The 15857-nt window shown below is 40.1% G+C and overlaps 1 protein-coding gene across 5 annotated transcripts in view; it reads left to right on the top strand.

The window, feature by feature from the left end:
* LOC126339492 (peroxisomal acyl-coenzyme A oxidase 3-like) overlaps nt 1-15857 on the top strand; it is a 99826-nt gene that overhangs the window by 74385 nt on the left and 9584 nt on the right. For all 5 annotated transcript variants that reach the window (XM_050001638.1, XM_050001639.1, XM_050001637.1 and 2 more), the window contains 4 exons: nt 5137-5229; nt 5374-5497; nt 9904-10143; nt 12457-12590. In XM_050001638.1, coding sequence (XP_049857595.1) covers nt 5137-5229; nt 5374-5497; nt 9904-10143; nt 12457-12590 — 591 coding nt within the window. The remainder of the gene's footprint in view (nt 1-5136; nt 5230-5373; nt 5498-9903; nt 10144-12456; nt 12591-15857) is intronic.

The following is a 15857-nucleotide window of genomic DNA, read 5'->3' as shown; positions in this document are numbered from 1 at the left end:
TCCATTTTGCTTTCGTCTAATTTTCGTTTTACTGCAGGTGTTGTATGGCCTGCATATGCATCTAATACCAAAAGACTGCGTAAACCAAGCATTGCGCCAAGAGAGCGGTTCCACACATGCCTAATCCATTCCAGCACCACGTCCTCCAAAAACCATCCTGTTTCGTCTGCTCATACAATTACAGTTTTTGGAAACACTTACTCAAAATCTCAAAATGTACCTTTTTGATTTACTTTTTACTTCAGATTTTTTTCATGTTACTGTAATAAATGTTTAAACACGTGAAATTTTAGTAGCAAACAGGAAAGTTGTATTTATGGCTTATTGATTTATGATTAGATTACTACAGAATCTGAATTTGAAATAACAACAAACAAGGCTCAAGATCAGAGAGAGAGAGAGAGAGAGAGAGAGAGAGAGAGAGAGAGAGAGAGATGGGCAGAGGGGCAGGAGGAAATGGACATAGGAAACAGGATATGTACGAGGGGGGGCAGGGGAGCAGTAGGAGATGGGTAGATGGGTGGGTGAGGAGAAGGTGGTCAGAGAAATGGGGGAGGAGATCATGGACTGAGAGAGGGGGGGAGAGAGGGGCACTGAGGAGGAGATGGACAAAGGAAAGAGAGGGGGCAATGGAGAAAGATAGGGGAGAGGAGGAGATTAGGATGTATATCTAACACCCATACATATTATAAAAGTGTGCTCTCTCTTTTCCTTTTTTTCCACTTAAGCAGACAGAGTCAAACCAAAGTGTGGCTGGGTACAACTAGTCTAGAATAATTCTGAGCCTCTATAGGAGCCAAGGTAGAGATTTACAGAGACCTGCTCCAACCTTTTTGTAAATTTATAAAACTTTAAAATCAGCCACACATGTTTTTAAAAGGCAATCCTTTTCACAAATCTCATAGGATCTCATTGGTCATTGTCAATGGTTAAAAAGTCTTTCCATTTGTGGATGAGCAATGGTATGGTAAGCAAGTGTCTGTGAAAAAATGTCTCATAGGCTGTCACACCAAGGGGAGTCACCACCTGATATTAAATGACAGCTAACTAGTCTCTTTTCAGAGGCACTGGTGGCCTAATTTCTTCATGGTGCACCATGACCAACATTTTTAAATAGGAAGGTCATACAGAGCCTTGCACCATGTACTCATGGTCAAGCCAAGATTGCACTGACATTCTGTAAAACTGTAGCAGACAGGTTTGGTCTGTTCACCATGACTTGTTTGATGTCCAAGTCACCAAAGTGGCATCAAATCCGAAGACTTGCACCCGGCGAACGATATACCCGACGGGAGGCCCTAGTCACATGACATTTACATTTTACCATGAATTGTGACTAAGAAATTTTAAAATATTGATTGCTTTAAGGGACAGCGTTTTCAGACCCCTAAGATGTGGTAAACAGGCAAGCTTAAAATCAAATGTGAGGCCCAGAAAAGCTTCAAAATTGAATACTATGTCCCTCATATTCAACTCACAAAAGTTAAAAACAGAACATCAACAGTTAAAAAGGTCACATAGACTTTTTGTTGATAAAGTGAAACATGTCTTCTTTATCCATTCGCCTAAGATGATTTGTTGCAAGACTGGAAGGGAACAAAAGAAGGAGAAGTCATCCACAAACAGAGTACGCTGGATAGGACTTTCAACTAAGAATGTTATACTACTAATAGCAATGGCAAAGATATTGACACTTAGGAACTATCTTGAGGACATTCTCGGAGAGGACATCACCAATTCAGTTTTTAAAATAATGTGACGAAAGGAAGGACTGTATAAAGAGGGGTCCTCGAAATCCCCATTTGTAGAGCTATTCAACGATTCGTTCCCCCTAGTATTATTATAGGCCCTTTCAGTGTCAAAAAAATGTTTCTGTGCAGAAAAGCTTGTTGTATAGAAATTTCCAGGAGAACCAGGTTTCAAAGGTGTAGTGATATCTCCTGAAATGACATTTACAGCAACTTAGGAGCTGTTTGTGTGCTAAGATGCAACCAGGTAGTGGCTGACCATATTTTCCAAGCTCTTCCCTCTGCAGTTAATGAGGAAAACACTATAATAACTACTCAAGCATGTATGGTCCTTCTTCGGTTTTAAAAGTGGAATTAAAATTTCTTCTCTCCAGGTGTTGGAAATGTGTCTTGGAGCCCAAATACAGTTAAAAAGAGCAAGAAACATTCTTTACATCACCGTGTTAGATGTAATATGGTGTAGTGGACCAAATCATGACCATCTGACATGTCATTAGCAGCAGGTAGTGCAGAATCCAGTTCCGCTTGAAAGTCCCAGTGGCCTCTCTGTAGTGTTGAATAGCTGGATACTGACTGGCATTGGTGGTAACTGTGTTGAAATATTTCACCTCTGTCTGGGCAGTTTCTAACAGGTTGGTCTGGAGACTTTTGTTCCCCATTACAGCAGCCACCTCTCCTAGTTAGCCTTCTGATGGTCTCTCATATGATTTTACTTTTAGTTGAATGGTATTGGTTTTCAGGAACAGTTGCCATGATCTCTTCTTCCTCTCTCTAACAATTTGGCAACATTTCACCCATGTTACATGAAAGGCCATGAGGTTCTAAGCTGTTGATGAGTACATGAACTTATGTAGAGCTGCCTGCATGGCTCTGATTGCAGAGTGGCATTTGTCATTCCACCAAGAGACGGGCTACCTTTTTAGCTGGCCTGAAAACTATGGAATGGATGCTTCAACAGTGTGATGGATTATTGTGGTAATATGATCCACCCATTCATGGGTGCTGTCATGGTGCTTAAATACAGCAAAGTGGCTGTCTGTGTACAGTCTGCCCTACTGAGCACACATAGTGGCAGCTTTCCTTTGAACACCATTCTGTCTGTCAGGTGAATGAGGATACTTCCTGCATTTGAGTGTGAGTCATTGACCTCTTGCCATTGAGACATGTGTGGACAGTGATGGAGAGCATACCAAGAGATCGATAGCAGTGAACAACTCTGTTGCAATGCTGAAGTCCATGCTCTGCCAAATATTCAACAGATATGTATGGAATGACATTAGGAGGCTCTTGATTGCTCTGCCCATGGGACAAGTAGTTGCAGAACTGCAAAGCACACTGCATGTGTTAAAATCCCCATATAGAAGGAATGATTGGAGGAGATGCATTATGAGTTCTTTAGAGCTTCTTTGTATAGCATTTCATTTGGGCACTGGCAGAGGGAAGATATTTTCATCCTGTGGTGCACATGTGCCAGTACTGTGACTGCTTGTAAGGTGGTGGTTACAGGGAGAGAGAAGAGTGGTATACTTTGTTTATGAAAATAGTCACCCTCCTTTAGCTCTCTCTATGCCAAGTTTGTCAATTTTGTGGGCAATGCGGCTACATAACTCAGGGGTGTGAGATAGCTTAAAATGTGGAGACATACAAATTGGTCATCCCTGAGTTAATAATGTTTTGTTCTGGGCCAGAATATTTTGGGCTATTGTTTTTCTTCATCCTTACCTTGAATTCCGGGAATGGAGATAAGGCTGTTTTACAGAAACATTTTTTATTGTCTTTTTCTGTTTGCCATGTTGGTATGTTATTCTTATTGACAGTTGGTTCTGATGCCACCATTATTTCACTTGTAGGAAAGCTTGATTGTTCCATTGGTGATGCAAGTTTGTAGGTACATTTACAACTGCTGGTTGTTGTGATCTGTTCAGCTGTCAACTTCTGGGAGCCAATACAGTCTTATCTAAGGCCTGCTTAAATGCAGAAGTGAACGAGTTCATGCAATTGAGTGACTGTGTGTTTTTAAGAGTATGAGATGCATTTAGTACTTTCATTTTTGAATTTTCTTATCTTTGTTCCAAACTGTATAATTTTGGCAGCAATTGACACACATGCATGGGGCAGTACATTGAGTACCTGGTTCTTGGACTGAATCACGTCTTCCACACCTTGCTTAACCTTTGAAAATGGCGGTGGTATGTGCCAAACATTGGCACTTCAAGCAAAGTGTAGGGTGAGGTACAGCTTGCCCACGATAAGTCGACCAATCACATGTAGGAAGGCTACAATGCTGCAGAAGTATCTTCCCCATGTTTCATTACAACAAAAAGATTATCTACCACAGGATATAGACTGTTACTACCACTGCTTTTTCTTGTATTGGCAGGCATCTGATATTGACTTGCCAGATGAGATCCTTTGGGGTTAATACTGCCCAATCAAGAACCTGAACCACTAGGAGTGTAGCAGCTAGAAACACATGTTTCCACCCAGACAGAGTCCCCACTTACCTGGGTAAAGTCTTAAACAAATAAGATGCAGTAGATTCCATGGGGTTACCTGCTAGCAACTGTTCCACCTCAGCAGCTATCCATATTGTCAGCACACAGCTGGCCTTGAGAATGAGTTTTTTAAGTACAGGTTTGTAACATCCTTGCTGTCTGGGCTCATCATTCCGCTGTCACGCCTCACAGTGGTCGCTGAGGAATGCCCAGAGCTTACAGTGCAGTTGGCTGGCAGTGCTCACCAGACCCTGCTTAGAAAACCTGGATTTGCCAAACCTGTTCCCAACCAATGAAGCCCAAGGTCCATGAGGTTCCTGCCATTTAGAATGAGGCACATGTAGCTTTATCAAAGATACCACAGATTTGATGAGCATTACCATCCAGAAGGTATTGAAGAAATATTGCTGCTATTACAAGACTCCTCACATACACGTAGGCTTTGCTTGGCATATCTAATGCAGCCTTCATGTAATCTGACATGTTTTGGAACAGGAGTGACTTCTTTTAGACTTGAGTGTATCCTCCACCTACCTTTCACCCCAATTACCACCACTTCTAGCACGTGGTTATTGATGTCCATTTGGAGTGGTATGTGAAGCATTTCAATGTTTCAAGGAATGGTGCAGTTGTCATGTGGCACATTTAAAATGTGACTTGTTGATAGTCTGTAACTCAGCACCATTATTATCTGAAATACAGAGATTTTGAATTTATGTGTAACAGTATGGCAGTAATTTAAAACAGAATTCACTTTAATTATCTAACACTTAAGAAGTTATAGACATTGTCTCCATTTCTCCTCCTTTCTTTTTTCTCGTCCTCTCACTCCTTTTGTCTTTTAATTTTTTTTCTACATTGCAGTAGTTTTCATGAACGGCATATATTTTCAGCAATGGAGACTTTTCCCCTACTTAGCATCGAGCTTTGCTTTCAAGATTTTTACAGACTTTCTTGGACAGGCTCTTGACAACCAGCACCCAAAGGTAAATTTTTACTGCAATACTCTTTTCTCTACACACTAGAAATTAACATAGAGCTTCAGATTCATTGCATAAGTATCAATAATTATTAGGTAACTATTCATACTGTGGAATATCTTATTGTGTCTTGTATCCATTTTCATATAGGATATCATTGCAGCAAAGGAGCTACAACAGATAGCATCAGTGGGAAAATATTTGGTAACTAGTGTAACAGTTGATGGAACTCAAGAATGCCGAGAAGCTTGTGGTGGCCACGGTTACCTTAAAGGTAGGCAGTTTGGAGAAGACACAAGGATTCCAGCATTTAAGGATGCTAATATGCGGAGCTAAATACATTTGTAATTCTGCACCAGTAAGGAATAAAATAAAAACAAATTTAGGTAAAGGGTAGTCACCATTGTAAATCTGTGTCCTATCAAATTTGGGACAGACTGCTTGAGCTTCAGAGATAAAAGACATCACACTCTCTAATTAGTCATGTTAACTTTGAGTTAGACAATTTTCATAAAAAAGAGATGGTCTTGCAGAATGTCGTTCATCACACAAGTCAGATTTTCCTTCTCAGAAATGAGAAAATCATTTCTGTTCTGTCCTCTCAGAAAATGCTTCCCTCCCATTTATAACCTGTATCCTTTTAGTGGCTTCTGCAGTGCTAAATCCTCAATTAAACTCAAAGAGTAAAATGTGTTGGAAGTGTTCATTTTTCTCTACTTGACATTCCATTCTGAATGGCCAAAATAAGCTGTTAACAATATACAAGCTCCTGTAGGAGACAATCAATCTTGAAACTGAAGAAAAACAAAGAGTAGAAAGAGGCCAGCAGAGGGCAAGGCTACTGAAGGATTAGTCGAATGGGAGTGTGATAATGGAGGATGTGTTGAATGGGCAGTTTTTACGAGCACAATCCAAAATAGTTGGTTCTGCAGCAATAAATACAGAATAGTTGGTTCTCTGGTGATATCATGGACACTGATGCAGCTGTTGAGCCACTGCAGTTCTGGAGTGCACCATGTTGATGAAATGATTGAGTATGTGGTTAGTCACATTTTGGATAGACATCTGCCAGTAGTCATATTACACAGAACACTGCATAGCAGTTAGTACATAGGGACTTTAGTAAAGTAAGTTATATGTCACACTGCGTTAAGACAACTGTGCAACAAGAGTGGTGCATTGCCACAAGAGGGCAAGGTGTTCCTGCAGACACAGTTCTGCTGTGATGCAAATAATATGTGTATCACAGTGTGTGAGTGAAATGGTGTGGCAGCTGGAAACTTTCTGTGAAATTGAAGTGTACAGGACAGCTTAATTTTTGTTGGCAAAACTTTTAAAAAATGAGAGGCATGAAAAATTAAGCAAAGCCACTGTTCTCCTGCATGACAACACAACTCTCCATACAGCTTCCTGTGTGAGCTGAAACCAAGAGATGTTGAACGGCATTTGTGTGTTTGTGAACAGTTGCTTCAGGGGCAAAAACAGAAGAGATTTCTGCATCGCATTGTGATTGGGGATGAAAAATGGGTTCATTATGATAACTCTAAATGCAAAAAATCGTGGAGATATTCTGGCCATGCTTCCACGTCAACGGCCAAACCAAATATTCAGTTTTCTCCTCCAATTGCGAAAACATTCTGTTGGCACCCACCCACATAGGGAGAAATGATCATCACAATAAAATAAGAGAAATCAGGGCTCGCACAGAAACATTTAAGTGCTCATTTTTCCAGCATGCCATTCAAGAGTGGGACTGTAGAGACAGCTTGAAGGTGGTTCATTGAACCCCCTGCCAGGCACTTTATTGTGAATAACAGAATAATAACGTAGATGTAGATGTAGATTGACAGCTCCAAGATCATGCTCTGCATTTGGTGGGACCAGCTGGGCGTCGTGTACTATGAGGTGTTAAAACCAAGTGAAACAATCACAGTGCTTATTATCAAATGCATTTAATGTGTTTGAGCAGAGCATTAAAGGCCAAACGGCTGCAATACATTGAGAGGCAAGATAAAGCGATTTTGCAGCACGACAATGCTCGACCCCATGTTGCAAAAGAAGTCAAAATGTACTTGGAAACATTAAAATGGGTAGTCCTACCCCACTACCGCATTCTCCAGACATTGCTCACTCTGATTATCATCTGTTTAGATCAATGGCACATGACATGGCTGACCCAACGCTTCTGAACGAATGAGGAAGTCACAAATTGGATCGATTCGAGGTTCTCTTCAAAAGATGAAAAATTCTTTTGACGTGGGATTCATACACTGCCCGAAAGGTGGGAGAAAGTAGTGGCCAGTGATGGAAGGTACTTTGAATAATATATTTGTATCCAATTAGTTTCATTAAAGCCTCAAATGTTGGGGAAAAATGGCAGAAGCAAAGTTGTATACCTTGTAGTAATCTGTGTACCAATAGAAATCATAAAAATAATTTTTGTGCTGTCATTATTAGTATCACATTGTCACAATCTTTCTTATTTTAAAATATTTAGTCAACCAACATCAAAGATGCATCACTAAAGTGTGCAAAAGATATAGCAAATGTCAAATAACACCAGAATCAACATGACGATAATTAAATCAAAACACACTTTGTTTAGACGACCATCTCATTTCTGCTGTACAATAGAGGTGATTGTATTGACACATTTTAAGTCTTCTTTGCAAGTTTATGAACAGTGGTTAACAATATCTAAGAAACCATGGCAATGACTGTAACTGAAGATGCCACTAGAAGACACCCTATCAACAGAGTGAGTGATTATATAAAAAAAACCACTCCTGTTAACATGAGACCAACAAATAAAGCAAATATTCCCTCATATTAAGATATGGAATCCACAGTTTTTGGGAATCATCATTACAGGAGATGAGACCTGATGCTATCAATACAATCCAGAGACCAAGCAACAGTGATTTGCTTGGTGTTCATCTTCTTCCTCACATAAAAAAAATCCAAGATTAAGATGGTGTTTATTGCCTTTTTCAATAGCAATGACTTGATTCATCATGAATTTTACCTGAGAGTCGCCGGCCGCGGTGGTCTAGCACTCAGCCTGGAACCGCGCGACTGCTACGGTCGCAGGATCAAATCCTGCCTCGGGCATGGATGTGTGTGATGTCCTTAAGTTAGTTAAGTTTAAGTAGTTCTACGTTCTAGGGGACTGATGACCACAGATGTTAAGTCCCATAGTGCTCAGAGCCATTTGAACCATTTGAGCCTACCTGAGGGTCAAATTTTCAACATGGAATCTGATTTGTGCTATACAGTAGGAGAGCAAGGGAACAGTTTGTAATGAAAACTGTAACAATTTAGTTTATGTAACAGAAATATTATCAGTGGAATGTCTGCTGCAGAGTGAAAATCTCATTCTGGAAACATCCCCCAGGCTGTGGCTAAGCCATGTCTCCGCAATATCCTTTCTTTCAGGAGTGCTAGTTGTGCAAGGTTCGCAGGAGAGCTTCTGTAAAGTTTGGAAGATAGGAGACAAGGTACTGGCAGAAGTAAAGCTGTGAGGACGGGGCGTGAGTCATGCTTGGGTAGCTCAGTTGGTAGAGTACTTGCCCGCAAAAGACAAAGGTCCCGAGTTCGAGTCTCGGTCTGGCACACAGTTTTAATCTGGCAAGAAGTTTCATATCAGCATGCACTCCACTACAGAGTGAAAATCTCATTCTGGAAACATCGTCCAGGCTGTGGCTAAGCCTTGTCTCCCCACTATGCTTTCTTTCAGGAGTGCTAGTTCTGCAAGGTTCGCAGGAGAGCTTCTGTAAAGTTTGGAAGGTAGGAGACGAGGTACTGGCAGAAGTAAAGCTGTGAGGACGGGGCCTGAGTCGTGCTTGGGTAGCTCAGTTGGTAGATCACTTGCCCGCGAAAGGCAAAGGTCCCGAGTTCGAGTCTCGGTCTGGCACACAGTTTTAATCTAGCAGGAAGTTTCATATCAGCACACACTCCACTGCAGAGTGAAAATCTCATTCTGGAAACATCATCCAGGCTGTGGCTAAGCCATGTCTCCGCAATATCCTTTCTTTCAGTAGTGCTAGTTCTGCAAGGTTCTGCAAAGTTCTGTAAGGTTTGGAAGGTAGAAGACGAGGTACTGGCAGAAGTAAAGCTGTGAGGACGTGGCATGAGTCGTGCTTGGGTAGCTCAGTTGCTAGAGCACTTGCCCGCGAAAGGCAAAGGTCCTGAGTTCGAGTCTCGGCCTGGCACACAGGTTTAATCTGCCAGGAAGTTTCATATCAGCACACACTCTGCTGCAGAGTGAAAATCTCATTCTATCCTATTTCATATTCTTAATATAATTTTATGAATAGCAGTGCCAATATCACAAAAACTGGTAACTAGCTAAAGTGGGGGCTTAATTGCTCAACAGCAGCTGTCATTACTTCATCTATACCTGTGTTCTGCTCCCACCTGGAAGTACCATTATTTACCAAAGAATCTATTGCACCTGCCCAACTTTGATATGATCATCACAGTCCTGGAAGCTCCACAAAATCATCTACCCATATTAAATGCACCAAATAATACTTACTTTAAGAAGACAGGTTTGTATTCATCAGTTTAATATATTCCTAATTCAACAGATATGTTTTGTCTTTTGTACATAATGTGTTTCTTTCACTTTTCATAAGTGGTGTAAACTACTAGTCATTCAATCATTGCTTCTCTTTTCAGTTGCTGGCATAGGTGACATAAGAAATGATAATGATGGAGAGCATGTATCTGCTCACTGTAGTAGTACTGTACTGTGCCAGTGTAGTGAGTGGTTGCTGGAATTATGGTCAAAGAACAAGAAGGGTGGACTACCTTTCTCTAGTTCTGCACTTGGATCACTAGCATTCATAAGGGAGCACACTGACCTAATGACTAAACATTTCAGAGCTAAGTCAGTGAATGACACAATTGTTCCAGAAGGTAAGTGACTGCATTTACAAGAAGAGTGTAGGCAAAACACACATCCTTAGGATGTAGAATAATGAGCAGCCTTGGTACCTGTTAGAACTGTATTTGCAGTTGGAAGTAAGAGTTCTCCAAACAGCCCTTATGAGAACCTTTATTGGTAAACAATATTCTGCACAGCCAGAAACAGAGTACATTAATGCTCGACACTAACAAACTCTTCACAGATTCTGAAATAGCGACCAACTGGCAGTTCCTGCACACTGAAAAACTTAATCACACCTGTTGCTAGTGGTTCAGTTATCTCTAATTGTGCACTGAGGTGTAGAATATCCTACTCAAAATCCAACCCTAATTCCCCCCCCCCTCCCCCCCCCCCAAATAGTGCTATGTTATGCTCTTAGCTTATGCAGTATTCTACCCCATCTTTGTGGTGTTGCTGCTCCAAATTCTGATCCCCTCAGATCATTCTGTGTGCAAAACCCATATGAAAAACAGCCTCATACACTAACTCTACATACACTACTGCAGTTCACTGACAGGAATTTTCAACCTAATCAAAGTAGGGCCATATGTGTAATCAGGTACATCCTTCCATCTGTACTGCAATTATTGTGCAATTCTCCATGTGGTGTGATAACTAACCCACTGTTGAACAACTTTATGGTTAACTGCTTACTCAACCATCCAAAGGTGTACACCACCCAATTGGATCTCCCTGTCCCCCTGCCCCCCATCTTGCCAGTACCAGTACTAGTACCAGTTTCCGTGAACTGTCCAGATGAGAACACCCTCCAAAACATTCTCCATTATCATAGTCCCCATATTCTAAACTTTCAACTTTCACTAGTTCCCACTATCAGCTTTTAAACTCTCTTATCTTCATTCTGTCCTCCCCCTATCATTTTCTCTTCTATTGTGTTCCTTCCCTGACTCGGTACCGCTCCGCCTTATACATTGCTCTACCCCTTCTATTTTTTATTGCTACCATAAATATTGTCCCCCCCCCCCCCCCCAAACACACACCATTTTACCTCTTGTTTCCTACACTTCTGACTGCCTGGGCAATCACTCATAACCAGCACCCCTTTTTTTGTTTTATTTTATTTATTTGTTTATTTATCTTTGCCTTGAATATCCATTATCACATCATATCTCTTGAACATTCATTTAAAAAAATTATAGATTAATTGTACAGATAGCTGCTATCTACTGGTTATCAGGACATCTCAGAATTAAGTATCAGTATTCCTGAGTGTCATATCCAACAAAAAAAATTACATGTGCATTTGCTGCATTAAAAATGCAATTAAACCTGTTTTGTCATTCTCTGATGGTCCACTGTGGATATAGGACAGCGACCAGTCAAATATTTACCAAGGAAAATCGCCAAACAGCCGTATGTTTTGACAAGTTATTTTGTTTAGACTACCAGTTTCAGCATCTCTGTTATGTCATCTTCAGGCTTCTATGCACTCTGTGTATAGACAACCAGATATGTCATTATTTGGATAACTGTAGCCATCAATATCTGGATTCAGTGAATTCATTTTTGGAGTGTTTACTTCCAAGACTTGACAACAACTTATTGAGATGCTGAGACTGGTTGTCTAAATGAAATAATTTCTCAAAAAATACTGCTGTTTGGCGATTTTCCTTGGTAAAAATGTTTTGTCATTTGTTCCTCCATAATAACAAGACCTACAAATATAACACAGATCCTGTCACACCACACGATGACAGAGAATCTAAGTTGGAAAAATGTTTGTTCTGTATCTTGTGGGTTCTTTTGTGATCACTGGTGGTTATTATACGTAATTAATTCTATTCCATGCGAAACTGGATTCATCCATAAACAGGGTTTTTGAAAGCAAATCACAACTGGTACTTAATCAGTAACAAAATTAAAAACAAGCACTATTGTTTATAATGTGAAAATGTTGCACACACAAGCTTTCCGCACACAATTTTTGCCATACCCATGTCCACTAAAGAAAGGAAGGGGTTTAATGACCCTTTGACAAGTTCATTAGAGACTGAGCACAAACTTGGATCTCAAAAAGGATGATGAAGGAAATTGGTCATTTCCTTTTCACAGGAAACAATATGACATTTTCCTTAAGCAACTTTTGGGAGAACCACAGGAAACTGAGCCTTATCACTGTGCTACCTCACGTGAAGTGTTCATCAAACCTTTAGAAAAGCAGAGAATCACTGCCTACTAGTTGCAGGACCTCAATCGATTATGTTAACAATATGTTGCTGTCACTGCACATTTCATTTTTTCGTCTCTCTGAAGTTATTACTAAGCCTTTATCTCCATTACAGACTTGCTGCAAACATACCGTTGGCTAGTATGTTGGCTGCTGCAAGCAACAGAAGAGAAACTAAGGAAACAAGGCCGTCAGCTTTCTGAATGTGAAGTGTTCTGTGCAGCGCCACTGGCAAGAGCATATATCGAAGTAAGTTTGTTGTGTAGCTGTAAAGTCTTGTAATAGCATATGTGTTATTACTAAAAGATAGTGATAACCTTCTAACTGTTGTGTTGGATCTCTTTGATTTTCTTCATGCTTAAAGGATTTAAAGTCAGTGCCAATATATCAGTTTCATTAAAGCAGTATGGCACACTTCCAAAAAACACTAAAAAATTGACTTTGAAAATTTGATGATCCAAGGGCAGAATTAGTGCAAGAATTTAGAATAATAGAGAACTGAAGAACCCTGATAGTGTAACACATTCATTTGTTATAAGTACAGCTGGATTGATACAATTTATACCTCACAATCTCTAGCTGATGGAGTTCTAGCTGACTGCCTTCCATGACCACCCAGCATATCATATCCAACAGAGTGTTTTACGGGAAGAGGAGCATGGCAAACTAAATGCATTACCTTGCAAGATCCTTAGTTGACATCTTTGATAGTACAGAATTGGAACTGGATGCAAGTTACATGCCACACAGTACCTTAGTTTTACAGTGGCAAAGTCACACACAATAATTTTATTTCTTAGCATTACATCACTTATATAGTGATCTTGCTTATTTACTTGGCAGATTAAAGCCAAAATCATTGATATAACCAGGAAACACAGCTGAATTCAGAATTAGATCAAGGGACATCACATGCATGTGGGAACACGTCACCATGACAGGAGCTGTGAATAAGATGTAGGAATCTAATAGAGAACTATCAGTAAAATCACTGAATTGTACCTTGCATTTCATTTAATGCAAGCGAGTGAACCATGAAGCAACATTCCATCAAGCAGTCCTCCACTGAACTTAATGGCTGTGCTGTTTTTGAGGAATGGCTGGAGAAGACAGGCAACCTGAGAACAATTACAGAGACACAAAAATATAGAATTCATGAGATCCTTTTCAAAAGGAGAATTGCTCTGTGCCCTCAAAAATGGCTCTACAGAATGAGGTTGCAGGAATTGACAGCCTTCCTGTAGAGTTTGTACTCTAAATCTTGGCATCTGGTGGCTGAAATTAAATTATTTACAGAATGGCAAATGTCCAGTCAAAAATGGTGTTGCAGGAAATGATAGAACTGTATCAAAAGACAGCCAATCCTGGACGCAAAATGACTGACATTGTAGCGGAATGTTGAGATCTTGGGAAGCTCATGAATGTTGAGATCTTGGGAAGCTCACACACTACTGGTGGTCACTTTTTCAGACCTTCAAAAAGTGTACAACAGACTCAAATAGAACTCCCATTTCCATGTCACATATAAACCAGGTTTTGACAGAGCATTTACCACTGTAAACAAATGTATGCTCACTGCTAGAACCAAAATCATTTGACATCTTCAATGAACTGTCAGGAATTAGCATCTTTGGTGCAAAAACTGTTGTGCACATTTATACTAATGACCTTAGCAGTTCACTGAACAGCCAAGACCGTGACATGTGAGTTGAACAAATCATGGATGAGTATCAACACACAAAAATAAATCTGCCATTATCACCCTGGGTCCAACAGTTCAACATGGTAATGTGAGAACCAATAGAATGCAGTTGATTCAAGATGCCAATTGCTTAATGGTCATTATAGCTACACAAGAAGACAAGATAGAACAGTATTAGAGAGGAAAAGTATGACTAATTGGATCTTTGTTATGGAAATAGCATCTGCACTACTTGAACCTTACATTCTTGTGAAATTCAGTCACATTGTGCAACTATCTTCCATATGCCATGCAGTTTTGCAAGATAGGTCATGGCATCAATGGTGTAGCACACATGGAGTCCAAATCTTTTTCAGATTACCCTATCTTACAATTGTCTTCCCCTCTACCACAGTAGAAGCCTTGGCTTGCACAACCTTTGTAAACACTGTATGGCCTCACATATTTATTAATAACAACAAAGGTAGTAGAACAGGTAGATGGTTCAGTACATGTCAGTCTATAGATGCCAGGTTGCCAATAAACCTCGATGTAGTCCGATCAGCACAAACCATTAGGGGTGTTCAAAAGAAAATTGCAAAGCAACACTGCAAGTATAATTGAAGTATTTATTCAAAAGTAATCACCGGAGGCTGAAGCACAATTATCCCACTGTTTCATGAGCCAAAGGATTCCCTGTTCCCAGAATTTGTGTGGCCAGTCCTCCACTGAGTCCTTAATTTTGTTATCTGAGATGAAGCACTTCCTTTTGCGACCAAACTCATCGAATTCACAGGATGAAATGTCTGGGATGTGGGACAACTGCAGCCACACTGCAGTTGCCTGAGACTGCAGTCACATGTGTGTGAGTTGTGTTTATGTTTGTGTGTGTGTGTGTGGGGGGGGGGGGGGGGGACACCTGTTTTTATTGAAGACCTTATGGGCCAAAAGCTTTATTTGTGACAGTCTTTTTGTTATGAGTATGTGCGACTCAGCATCTCCACTTTATGGTGAGTGGCAACTTTCCTTTTCATAATATTGTTACATTCCATCCTGGATTTTTCATTCTTTTACTTTATTATTTGGAGCTTAATTACAAAGATCAAAACATCCTGCAACAGCTAATGATGTGACTTTGGTGTGTAGCACTATTATCACCTTGTGGCCAGACTGGATACTTTTTTGTGCCACCAAGCATAATGATTATGTTTGGCTAAAAGGAATTCTGACATTTTTGTAATTATATTCAGTAGAGGAACTGTACAAAAATGCCTTGAACGTTATTGACTTCAACATTCGAACTTCAGGAAGCAATCCAGAGGCAACAACAAACAACTTTTTCACAATTACATATATGTTGTTCTTGATGAGCTCATACTAGAACAAGGAGCAGAGGCTTCTGCAGCCCTTGGTGTCTCACCTAATTAACAAAATGGGGTGGGGGGACTGACATACCACTGCAACTATGAGGTTACAGTACAGCATTTCATATACACCTGTGTCTTATTACAATCCTATAAACAAAACTCAAGATGCTGGAGGTCAGGTAACGGTACTATTTTGACATATTTATTAGGGAAAGTACTTGTTTTAGAGTGCACAAGAGTGCTGTCATGCCAGAAGTTCAGGGTGGCAGATAGATCATCATTAAGTTGCTTACAGAATGTCCATAATTTTGAGCTATTAATTCATAATCATCAACTAGTTGGTTAAGAAATTATTTAAAAAATGCATTTAATGCCAATATAATCACAGATCTCCTCAGAGGATTTTTGTTGAAATTGATAATTGTGTTTTGTCATTTGTGTCTGTAAAACAACAAGGCTACAAATGCA

The sequence above is a fragment of the Schistocerca gregaria genome, chromosome 1 (assembly GCF_023897955.1).
Source record: "Schistocerca gregaria isolate iqSchGreg1 chromosome 1, iqSchGreg1.2, whole genome shotgun sequence".
Taxonomy (NCBI): domain Eukaryota; kingdom Metazoa; phylum Arthropoda; class Insecta; order Orthoptera; family Acrididae; genus Schistocerca; species Schistocerca gregaria.
The sequence above is the reverse complement of the archived record's forward strand: the minus strand, read 5'-3'. Positions and strand labels throughout refer to the sequence as shown.